The 12,066-nt window shown below is 60.2% G+C and overlaps 1 protein-coding gene across 2 annotated transcripts in view; it reads right to left on the bottom strand.

The window, feature by feature from the left end:
• Positions 1-2,156: 2,156 nt before the first annotated feature.
• SLC9A3 (solute carrier family 9 member A3) overlaps positions 2,157-12,066 on the bottom strand; it is a 47,717-nt gene continuing 37,807 nt past the window's right edge. Inside the window, exons 10-17 of one of the 2 annotated variants that reach the window (XM_027604262.2) lie at positions 11,632-11,761; positions 9,433-9,548; positions 8,752-8,881; positions 8,343-8,519; positions 8,008-8,080; positions 7,351-7,464; positions 6,770-7,031; positions 2,157-4,994 (exon numbers count right to left, since the gene is read on the bottom strand). In XM_027604262.2, coding sequence (XP_027460063.1) covers positions 4,991-4,994; positions 6,770-7,031; positions 7,351-7,464; positions 8,008-8,080; positions 8,343-8,519; positions 8,752-8,881; positions 9,433-9,548; positions 11,632-11,761 — 1,006 coding nt within the window. In that variant the 3' untranslated portion in view covers positions 2,157-4,990. Of the gene's footprint in view, positions 4,995-6,765; positions 7,032-7,350; positions 7,465-8,007; positions 8,081-8,342; positions 8,520-8,751; positions 8,882-9,432; positions 9,549-11,631; positions 11,762-12,066 lie in introns of those variants that run through there. The other variant, XM_027604261.1, reaches the window with a different exon arrangement.

The raw sequence follows: 12,066 nt of genomic DNA, 5'->3' as shown, positions 1-12,066 counted from the left end.
GGATGCCTGTGGTAATGGTGAATGCCAGAGGTCAGCACGTTCCAAATAACAGGGACACGTGATTTTGAGGGCAGCACAGTGGCCAGGATGTGGTGGGGGGTGGGGGCAGAGTAGAGGCCCACATCCTGGTGGGTCGGTGACAGCCAGGGGGGGCTCGTCTCTAGGCCGCTTGGTGCCAGGTGTCCATCGGAGAAAATGGGTTTAACAGGACAGGCAGCCTGCAGCTGGTACCAGAAACAGGTTCCTGTCAGGCCACTGCAGACTCACTGAGTCTTTGGGTGGTTCTTTGTAAGAACACTTGCTGTTCAGTGGAAAGAACATCTTTCAAGGTAGGAGATTTCTTTGACTCTCAAGTTTTATTCATAGGGTTTTCAGAGCACGGCGGGGAAGGGGCTCCTGACCACATTTAACTGGTGTGGGCGCATGAGCTGATGCTTACCTGGGGTGCTCTGCCAATGTACCGTCCAAACTGCTGTGACCCCAAAACACGGAGCTGGGAGGCATGGACACTTCTTTGTGTCCAGAGGAAGTCTTCCAGGGAAGGTGGGCCACATGGGGGCTTCTGGCTGCTCGGCCCTCCTGCCTGTCCGTGGAACACCGCAGCGAGGGATGTGACCGGGACACCAGTGCCACCTGGGAGGAGACATGGAACGCAGCGGGGAGAAGCCCGGAGACGGGCTTCCTGGACAGCTGGCCTGGGAGCGAGCAGGTGGGGCCGTGACAGGCGTGGGGGGTTGAGGTGATGCTCCTCCAAGCCCAGGGGCACCAGACACTGACAAGGTCGGAGGACTCTCCTGCAAGGTCGGGAGTGAGCCCCTGCCCACACCTGGATTACTTGGCAATGAATGTGTTGTTCTAAGCCAACCAGTCTGTGGTACTTACAGCAGTCCTAGAACCACACTCCTATCAACTTTGAAATGGCTATAAATTTGCTGGTTAGACTTCTCTTATAAAAAGTATTTATAGACTCGGCATTGATGTGCATTTTCTTTCTATAATAAACCTCAAAAATTTTAGCTATTGAAAGATGTGTCTGTGGGGCACCTGGGTGGCTCTGTGGGTTAAGTGTCTGACTCTTGGTTTCAGCTCAGGTCATGATCTCAGGGTGGTGAGATTGAGTCCAGGCTCTGTGTTCAGCAGGGAGTCTGCTTAGGATTCTCTCTCTCCACCCCTTCTCTCCCCTACCCCCTGCCCCTGCTTGTGCCCTTGTTTTCTAAAAAAAAGATGTGTCTGTGACACAGACCTCAAGGAACCTGGGGGTGGGATCCACCTGGTGGGGGCAGGATCCACCTGGGGGGGTGGGATTCACCTGGGGGTGGGATCCACCTGGGGGGGTGGGATTCACCGGGGGGGGCGGGATCCACCTGGCGGGGTGGGATCCACCGGGGGGGGGGCGGGATCCACCTGGGGGGTGGGATTCACCTGGGGGGGGGCGGGATCCACCTGGGGGGTGGGATCCACCTGAGGGATCCACCTGGGGGTGGGATCCACCTGAGGGATCCACCTGGGGGGCGGGATCCACCTGGGGGTGGGATCCACTTGGGGGGGTGAGATTCACCTGGGGGGGGCAAGATCCACCTGGGGGGGTGAGAGTCACCTGGGGGTGGGATCCACCTGAGGGTGGGATCCACCTCGGGGTGGGGCAGGATCCACCTGGGGGGGTGGGATCCACCTCGGGGGGACAAGATTCACCCAGACATTTAGGGGCAGGTGCAGTTCTGCCTCCCCCATCAGCTTCATCTTGGCCTCCAGAGACCACCCTTACCCACCTCCTTCCGGCCCCGGGCCCACCCCCTTTGGTGTCTCAGGCACTTCCTCCTCCCATTCTGGCTGGGTGGGCGCTGCTCTGCCCTTTCTAGGCGCCTGCCCCGTGTGCAGTGACGAGTCTGAGTAAGTGAGCAAGTGGTGGTGCCCACCTGTCTGTGCCTGGGAAGAACCAGGTCTCAGAGCCCAGGGCGTGCCAGCAGTCGCGTCCCAACGACCTCCTTGCACCAGCCAGAAGGGGCTGCCTCTGACGCATGCACACACGCGCATGCGCACGCACATGTCGATGTTAATTTTAGTACCAGAGCAATGTTTGCCTGCAGCGAACTGCCCCTTAAATTCTCCTTGATATGATTTCTCACTTACAAAGTTTCCACCCAAAGTGCCTTGAAACATTTTTAATAGACTTGATCATGCAGGTGTGACAGGGTCTGTGACAGGGCCCCTGCCCAGCACATCCAGGGGGCCCTGTAAGGCACATTGTTCTGTGGTCAGGGTTACACAAAATTTGACTAAAATTACATTCACAAAATTAACACACAATTTTCACCACTCCTAACTTAACGTACATTTCGAATTTCAATGAAATTCTTTAAATCTCCTTTCACAATAGAAGATCACTAGTACACAGTATATAAGCACTGTAACAAAATTATTTTCAAGAAAATAGGTGAGAAATAGCAACTCCTACATTTGTGTTCTTTATAGTCTACCATAAAGTAGGCCAAAATTCAGTATTAAATAAATAGGAATTCTTTTATAATAAAAAATTTTACAACAGTTTTCCTAAGGAAATACATTCATAAGACTTTGTTTACTTTCTGTTTTACAATGACAAGAACAGCTAGGATTCTCATTTATGAAATGTATCCACAGCACTACGGAGCATAAGACTGTCCACAGAGGAAACACCAAACTTCTCTCGTGAGCATTGAAATGTGGGATTCTGCAAAGGAGGTTTCCCACCTAGAACTTCAGTTCCACCTGAGCCATGAGACATTTGTCAAACAGAGGCATCACCCGCCGGTTTACTATTTCTGGTGTTGATGGAGGGACCTCCGAGCCGCTTTCCCCAGCTCAGCCTCTAGCTCCGCAGCTGGGAATTGGATCCGGGTCCAGAGGTCCAGGTGAGTTGTTAAGGCAGCTGGAGATGCCGGACCAGCTGGGCTGTGGACCCTGGGGAGCTCAGTGCGGCAGGGCTTGGCTTGATCTGGACGAACCACTCTGCAGGGAGTGGGCAGAGCGTGTGCCTTCCTGGAGGTGTGCGTGGTTGCTGCAGCTCAGTCGGGCTCACTAACCGGCAGGTTTTGTTGCCCCGATAATGGCTGGATTTTGTGCTCACAGAGTTTGTCAAAATGGTTGCACAGTGTGGGGGAATACCTACAGAAAGAAAACCAAACACCACCCCCGTGTGTGTGATTTAGGTAATGAGCAGATCTGCTGCCCCAGGGTCAAGAGCTTTGTGTTGCTGAGCAGATGCCACAGTGACTAGTCCCTGTTTTTCTCAACAGCAAAGGGACAGTAGGTTGTACCGACTTTCCACCAGGGTCTCAGTGAACACTACGAAGTGCTATCAGGCCTCGCCAGTGACGGCTGTGAGAATTTCCACCATCAGAAGTCGGTCACAGCACAGCACAAATACTTTCCTGAGCAGAGCTGAGCTGGGCCTCTTCAGAAAAGCTTCTAGTAGTGTCCATCCTAAGGCCCACATTCCTCTGATCTTTACTTCCTCTTTCTGAGGAACAGGCGAGGGCAGATGAGGGCCTCTTCCCTGGACTACTGTGGCAGCCTCCTCACCCCAGCCTCCTGTCTGCTGCCCCCATAGGAGAGCCAGACAGTGGTCTCCCTCCAGAGGATGGGGGGCAGAGGGTGCAGCTCTGTCCAAAGCCATGTCCCTGAGACCCTGGAGGGGGTGAGGAGCAGTCTGGGCTACAACATTCTCAGGGCAGGCCCAGAGGGTCCTGTGAGGCTCTGAGCCCTGCTCCAAGTCCCTTGGCTCTCCAGGAAAGAGCAGCTTCCCACCCCACCTGGCCCGGGCCCTGTTGAGCTGCTTGCTAAGTGAAGGCCCACTCTACTCAGCGGGAGCTGTGTAGACCTGCCCACACGGCCAGTGCAACCTCTCCCAGTGTCAGGTAGGACGGCTAAGGCCAGAGACCAGGTGTTGGGCATGGGGCAACACCCGCAGACCAGGGGCCGCCACATTGACGCCTGGGCCAGAGCCAGACCAGTGCTGGGCTCCAGAAGTCACAACACAAAAAGGATAAACAAAAGATGTTTCTGCAATTGTACCTAAGGTGTCCCTAAGGTGACAGGTAGATCAAAGAACTGCTAAGTGTATGTTAAGACATCACGCAGGGCCAACCCCTCCGCCTGCAAACTGCTCCTGGAATCAGGGCTCCTGCCTCCCTGGGGGTGAGAGCCCTGCGGGGCCCGGAAGGTGGGCTGGCATCTGGTCTCAGTGTCCCTGGCAGTGTTGATGAGATAGTGGACACGAAGTGGCAAGAACTCGAACCCAGAGCCCACTTCTGGATACCCAGGGCCCTTCCTGACTCTAAGTCGGGGTGGCAATGACACCCAAGTGCCGGCAGGCTTCAGAACCACGGCAGGTGCACAGAAGGGCCCACAGCAGAGTCTCGGGGCAAGGGCACGGGCCCAGACCGCCCGGCAGCTGTTAGAGGCTCTGCCACGCTCCACTTCCTAGCCCACAGGGGCCTCTCTGCAGGGGCCTCTCTGCAGGTGGCTCCAAGGAATTCCAAGGGTCAGGCCTCGTGGCACACTCGGTCCCCTGGGACGGATTCTGAACCGGCGAGTCCGGCTTGCTGCCCTATGCCAGCACCTAGACTCCGGCTGGGGGAGACCCCGGGGCCTGGCCGTCACAGCGGCGTCTCCTCCTGCTCCAGCGCGTGCGGCGGCGCGTGGCACGACGGCGGCAGGGACGCGAGCTTGAGCAGCGCGGGGCGGCGCGCGCGGGGGCCGCTGGAAAGAGCGCCGGCTGTGCACGCGGCGCGCCGCCGCCGACCGCGCATGCGCGCCCGGGAGTCCGCGGCGCTCCGGCCCCGCGCCCGGCTCGCGGTCGGACGGGGCGGTGGGCGGGGCCTCGGCGGGCGGGCCCTCGGCGGGCGGGGCCGGGCTCAGGGCGCGCTGGCGCGGGGACCGCGCGGGAAGCGGGGGCTTCTCGGCGGCGGGAGGGGACGAGCGTCCGGTCAGCGGCACGTCGGAGCCCGTGTCACCTGCGGGAGAAGAGGGTGTGAGCGCAGAGGGCACCTGGCGGGGGCCCTCGTGGGGGGGGAGGGGGAAGGGGTGCAGGGGAGACCCGGGAGGCGGCGCTGGTCAGGTTCCCGGCCCCATGCCGCGCAAACTGCACGGAAGTCAAGACTTGCTGGGTTGGCCCAAACCCGGAGCATGCCTGCGGGCAGGGGGCATGGGCAACCTTCCCAGTTGACTGCGGGCGCTCCCACCTCTGGAGGCTGCCACCGCCCCTCTGCGGGTCCGGGAATCACAGGGACACTCCAGGCCGTGGGACCTTCCCTCTAATCTTCCAGGATGGCCGAGCAGCCTGGAGGGTCCCCAACACACCCAGCCTGCGCCCCGCCCCCACTACCTGGAATGTTGTGGGACACTCTGAGGCCATGCCCGGGCCGTGTGGCCAACACGGTGCAGTTACAGGGCCTTCTAAGGACCTGCCTCTGCAGCCCCCTGACGGGCACCTCCGCTACAGGCCATGCCCGCCCCATACAACCACCCTGTCCAGGAATGGTCCTGGCCACATGGCCTCCCTGGACACGGTGCCCTTGCTCTAGGACAAGCAGGGCTCAAGGAAGAGAGAGGGGAAGGTTATGGGTTCAGAGGCAGAAGCCAGGAAGAAGCAGAAGAGCAGCGGAAGGACCAGACAGAGGCCCTGCCCACGTGGTGTTCCCCACAAGCTCACTTCTAGTCCCCAGGAACTCCCGAGAAAGCCCAGCGTTATGCGTAAAGAAAATGCTGCACCGGGGAGCGCCAGCCAGCCTTGCTAGAACACCCCACCATGAAGGCCTCGCCCCAGCTGGACTGATGCACGCCCTCTCCAAGTGTCCACAGGAGAGAAAAACAAGGAGGTCCTGCTTCAGTTGAAATGAATGGGAAAGCTTCTGCATGAGAGCCCCTTCTGTGCTGGGGGAAAGGTTCGCCTCCTGTTTCCCCCCAAGTGCCCACCAAACACCCAAAGGAAACGTGAAATGAACCCAAAACCTTGCACAAAGGGGTGAACCCTCTTCCCTATGGAAGGTAAAGTGGGGACCCAGCAAGAAGTCCCTGAAGCAGAACAGGTGCCTCACCCCTGCCTCCCGCCCTTGCCTTGCCCCCTAACGCCCCCCACCTTCCACCCTTGCCTTGCCCCCTCACTCCCCCACTCTGACTCCCTTGCCTTGCCCCTTGCGCCCCTCCAGCCTCCCACACTTGCCTTGCCCCCTCGCTCCCCCCCCCCGCCCTTGCCTTGTCCCCTAACTCCACCCCCCCACCCCTGCCTTCTCTGGCCTCCTCTCCTGAGAGAGGTGCTGGTCCCCTTGGCTGGCTGGTGGCCTGCCCCTCCACTTCCCTGTTCCCTTTCCCCAAGCTCCTCTCTGTATGAGGCTGAAAGGGACCCGTTGCTCTTCTGGACTCACTTCTGTCACATGGACTTTTCCCAAACCCCCGGGGGCCTTTGGGGAGGAAAACAGGCCTCTTCCCACGCAACCCCCACCCAGCCCTGGGCTCAGTTCCCTCTGAGCTCAAGACTTAGATTCATGGGCTGAGCACATGGGTTACAGAGATCCTCAAACAGCTCTGGATCCTGACATCTCAGCTGGAGAAGCAGAGACTCAGACAGGTCTCCTAAGAAATGTGCAGCTGGAAAAGAGGTTTAGAAGGAGGGAGAAGAGTTGCTGGAGAAAGTCTGCGGAAGTTCAGGTCCAGAGCCAGAGAGGCGGCTGGCTAGGGGAGAGAAGCTGAGAGAGCAGGTGTCAGGCCAGTGGGCGGGGTCAGGAGTTACATGTGCGTGGACTCAGGGAGGGTCTTGTGGGGCTGCTCCTCGGAGCCATCGGGGCCACTGGGGCCATCGGCCTGCAGAAAGGAGTCCACGGACTTGTTGCTGAGGCGGAAGGGCGCCAGGCGGCGGAAGTTGCCCGGAGAGCAGGGGATCTGCACACGGGCCCTCTGGGAGGGCACCACCGTCTCCCCAGGGGACAGCCAGGGTGGCACCCTGGAGAGGATGCTCAGGTCCTCATCCGGGGAGAACACGGGGTTGTCAATCCCTAGGAGAAAGGGCAGGGGCTGATGAGATTCCCAGGTGAACCTCAGACAGCAGCGAGGGAGGGTGCTGCCCTGGGGGTCAGACACCAGCTCTTCCTGTAGCCGACACCTGGAAGGTCACCTGGAAGGTCTTTGGGGTTCCATGCCTTGCACCCCATTCTGTCTCTCCACACGCAGCAGGCAGGGCACATGCTCCCTTCTCTGGAGCAGAGACCCCCCCGCAACTCACACCCCATGTGGACCCGGGCCCTGTAACCCCCATCAATGACCAATGACCATGCTCACGTGTGGGGCCCAAGGAGGGCCGGCCCCACCCCTCACCTGAGGGGGAGTCTGTTGCCGTGGCATCTTGCGTGATGTTTGCCAGGAACTCGATCCCCCCACCCATTTCAGCACCGTAGTCCGGGGCCTCCTCTGGTTCTGAAAGTTCCAAATCTGGTGGCAAGAGAGGGCAGCATGAAGGGAGCGGGCTGGGCGCACAGACACCCCCGTGTAGTGCCCTTGACTGACACCCTTGACCGCTTGCAGAGCACCCCGAGGGCTGTCATCACACCACCCCATCTGGGCAGCTTGCTGGGCAGCAGTGCCTGGACGGCCAGCACAGGGCTGGGCAAAGCAAAACCACACCAAGAGGTTTTCCCTTCTACACGGGAGCCACGGGGAGTGTCCAGCCCTCCTGCCCCTGCTCCTCCTCCCCAGCCAGCCTGGCCTTCTGGAGGCAGGAGCGCGCTGCAGAGCAGGCTCTGCTCAGAGAGGGCACTCTTCTTGTAGCTAAACCACAAGTGGGGACTGGGACAGGGGATGTGGAGCCCACCTCCAGGGCGCTGCCCACCAGAGCGGCTGGGGCCTTGGCAGCAGCCCCCTGCCCAAGGTGGGTCCTGACTGCCAAGGGGAAGGGTCCCTCTGGCAGGACAGCGCTCTGCACCCCTCCTGCCCCATCGCATGTGTCTCTGGGTCCTGCTCTGCCCCCCCCAGTACCTTTCTCCTTAATGGTGAAGTTGTCCATGGGGCTCTCCGTGGGCAGTTTCCCGTTGGGGATACTGCTGTTCCTCTGAGAAACAAAAGGAAACCGTCAGCAGGTGTGGGCACAGCCACACCTGGACCCTGACTGCCCCAACTGTTCCCAGGGGAGACTGTTCCAGGGGAGCCCCTGCTGGTGCTGCTGGGAGCCCTCCGGGGCCCCTCCTGCTCTGTGAGGGCTTACAGGAGCAGAGCGCCTGCCCAGGCCTGTCCCTGGGGGTGCCCTGGTGGGACCCCAGCCCCCGGGAACCCCACGGCCCCTCTGCCGACAACCACGTGCCCACTGCCCTCACCCGTTTCTGGGCGCGTTCCCTCTTGTAGAGTTTTGCCGCCTTCTTGTTCTGGTTGATCCCCAGCTTGGCGGACTTGAAGGACTCCAAGCGCTTCCGCATGGTCCTGTGGAAGATCTCCTTGTCCTGCTTCTCGTCCTCGCTCGGGGTCAGCTCATGCCGACTGTAGAGATGCTTGTACTGGGGAGAGATCACGGTGGGGGCACCTTGCATGGCTGCCCCGGGCCTCACGGCCCCCCCAGCACCCCCAGCCAGCACACCCAGGGGCGAGAGGGCCCAGGGACCTGGCTGGGAGGCTGAGCCCCGCGCCTCCTGCCAGCCCTTCTCGGCCTGAGCACCCTCTGCACGGAAACCGTCCCGGGGCGAGGAGGGGACCAGGGAGCTGCACCCCACCCGGGCTCCGCGCACCCACCTCCTGCCGAGGCTTGTACAGGTACTGCTGCAGGGTGTGGTGAGTGACCATGTCCTCTGTGTCACGGATGCTCCTCCTCCTCTGTTCCAGGGACTGCATGTCCAGGCACACCGCGCTGACGTTCTCCCTCCTGTGTGGGGGCCATGGTGACCGCCTGCCCTTCCTGCCCTCACCGCCGGCCCCCTGGGCGCCTTGTCCTGGGCATGACTTCCCATGAGGCCTCCCCCGACACCGTGCTCCGTGCCCTCCTCACTCACCCCCTCAAGCCCGGCACCTGCACGCCGGTTGGCCAAGCCCCAGCCGCACAGCACTACAGAGCAGGAGGCCCAAACCCCGGGACCGGTGTAGGTAGGGGTGGCCAGGGATGAGGCCTCAGCCCCAGGTCTCTGTCTGGCACCCTCCTCTCTTGGTCTCCATCCGGCAGGCGCTAACATTTACTACAGATGCATTGGAGCGGGGGACACCGGCGCCTGTGTGCACGCCCTCCCTGGGGTCCGATGCAGGGGCCTCTGCTCCACCCATTTATGACTCGCAGTTGCCCCCAGGTGCCCACTGGCCAGTGTCTGTCCAGAGGGGCCCTGCTGCCTATGACCAGGCGGGCAGCCTCCAGGGGAGTGGGGGAGGGGCCCAGGCCAGGGGTGGCCTCTTCTGGTGGAAGCCCGTGTGAACGCGAGCACCTACAGGAGGTAGGAGACAGAGGCCTCCACGGTTGAGGGCCGTGGTGTGCTGAAGTCCACATTGACCATGTTGTCGGTGCTGGGGGAGCGGATGAAGGCCAGGGACCCACGGCGCTCTCCCTGTGGGGAAGAGGAAGCCTGTGTCAGCCCACACCGTGGAGTGCCTTGAAGCCAGGTGACCACCAGCCCCTGGAGAGCTGAGGCCACAGGTAAGGCCTCGCTGAGGGGTCGGGGCTGGTGGTTTGAAGAGGAAAGTGAAGACAGAACCATGGGTCCTTCAACCCAGACCCTCAGTGGGCACGGGGCATCAGGAAACATTGCAGCTCCCCACAGGACTGGGGAGGTGTCCCCTGTCCCCACTGGAGACTCCCAAGCACCTGCCCTCAGTGACCCTGAGAAGGAAACCCCCAGTGGGGGCTCATGGCCTCTGTCCGGAACTGAACCAGATTAAGATCATGTAGAGCCAAGCCTGACATGAATGAGAGTTGGAAACAGCCACTCTCCTTGGGTGGGAGCGTGGGGCCGAGTGCCAAGGGGGCCACTGGAGGAGAAGCAGGGATTCCTCAGGGGAGGGCATGGGGCTGCGAGGGCACCAGGGACAGGGGCCGGCGTGGCAGGGCAGGAGGCCCAGAGGCACAGCCCAGGAGGACGCACCACCCCCCACTGCGGTCTGAGTGGGCAGAGCCAGTCCTGACCATGCAGGAGCCCATGTCACGGGCACCGGGCACTCAGTGTGGTGGGCAGTGGGGGCCCTGCAAGCAGGCTGCATCTCCCACGTGGGGGCTAGGGGTGTCAGAGTGTCCGAGGGAGACAGGACTGGGCCAGCAGAAGGGCTGGTCAGTCAGGACAGTCCCTCCTGCCCACCCATCCAGGCTCGAAGGACACGAAGGCCTCTGTAGTCCCAGAGGGCAGAGATTTGAGCAGTGAACTTTCCCAGCCCAGGGCCAGAGGTGCAGACAGCAGGTGACCTTGTCCCTCCTAGTGCCTGGAGCTTGTGGGTTGGGGTTTCAGGGGGAGCAGCATTGGTGTGGCATTAGCTCAGTAGATGGTGTAGGGCCCTCCTCTTTACTGCTCTCCCTGTGGCCCCTGCATCCGTCTGTCCTGGAGTGACCCCCGGCTGTGTTAGGGCATCAGGCTGTACATTTGGTGTGGACAAGCCCACTCGAGACAGGAATCACTTTCCCCTCGGAAGGAACAGACGCTTCCAGGGCTCTGGCTACGCCTTCTCGCTGAGGTCCATGGGATTTGCTGAGATGGGAGTGCAGATCCCTAGCTCACCAGGCTCTGTGTAGGCCTGAGCTGGTGAGGCATCAGGTGACCTCGGGGCCCAGGGGATACACACGGGGCAAAGGCCAAGTGACTGTCACACGCGTGCACTGCCTGGAGGCGTGTGGCCACTGGGGAGGGGCCAGCCAGACTGTGTGTCCAGGGGAGTGGGGTTTGACCTGGGACCTGCTATGCCTGGGTCACTTTGACACACCCCGAGTCCTGACTGAGTGGCTGTGGGTTGGCACAGGGCATGTGGCATCAGAAACAGCAAGATCCGGAGAGTCACCATGCAGCCCACGTGGTAGGCTAGTCCCTCATCCTTCCACAGGCTCCCCGAGCCCACTCACTGACCCCACACCGGATGCACCAGCCACTAGTTGGTGGGGGTCTTCTATGGCCCATCAGCCCCAAAGACATGGGGGAGGATTCATTCACCTCCAGAAGCGGGTATTCTGTGGATGCAGAGGAGTCCTGCTCACCTGCAAGGACCTTAGAATCACAGCCTGTTCCCAGGTGTGTCCCCTGTTGACCCCACAGGATGCGAGATACCCTTGCTGCTTTCCCCTCTGTGTGCATATGCAGACATGCATGAATGTGTGTGTGTGCACATATGTATGTTGGGGGGCATGACTCTGTAATGCCCTAGCTGGTCTTCGATCTCAGACTCACCAGACCACAGAGCATCCCACAGAGGGCCGTGGGGGAGGGTGCTGTGCCTCAGCTCCCACAGCCATTCTTGGGGTGTTGGAGGACCCAGGAGCTTCACGTCATGAACTTGTCCGCAGCCCCAGCGCGGTGCCACCTGGGCCTTCCCACCAGGGGCCTCCCTCCCTGACCCGCTGCCCTAGACCCCGTGGCTGTTGGCTACATCCTTTGGCTGGGTGTTGTTTCAGCCCCCAACTCCAACAAGAGAACAGATGGAATGTTCTGGTACCTCAGCCACATAGCTAATGGCATCTTTCAAGTTGAGTTCATGGAAAACATTCAGAATCCGATCTCGTGACTTCTGAGCCGACCTTCTCATAAGGATTTTGCTGAGGAATTTCCTATCAAAATTGGACCACCTGGGGGGTCAAACGAACATGACATCAACACTTGGATGGGCCGTGGGCAAGGCCCCAGGGTGGACGGGGACCCCTCTCACTGCCCAGACTTGTAATGGACATGGTCTCCCAGGAACTGAGACACAGGAGACGCCCTCCCTCCCCCCAACCCTGATTTTTATTTACTGTAACAAGCACAAAGATAAGTTTTAAAATAAAAGGAATAAACCTCAGGGGTGCTATTTCCTCATCTGCGCTCTGTTCCTACCTTCCTACCTGAAGGTACGTGTCATTAGAATGTATGCCGAATTCTGTATTTTGTTTTC

This window comes from Zalophus californianus, chromosome 5 (assembly GCF_009762305.2).
Source record: "Zalophus californianus isolate mZalCal1 chromosome 5, mZalCal1.pri.v2, whole genome shotgun sequence".
Lineage (NCBI taxonomy): Eukaryota > Metazoa > Chordata > Mammalia > Carnivora > Otariidae > Zalophus > Zalophus californianus.
The sequence above is the reverse complement of the archived record's forward strand: the minus strand, read 5'-3'. Positions and strand labels throughout refer to the sequence as shown.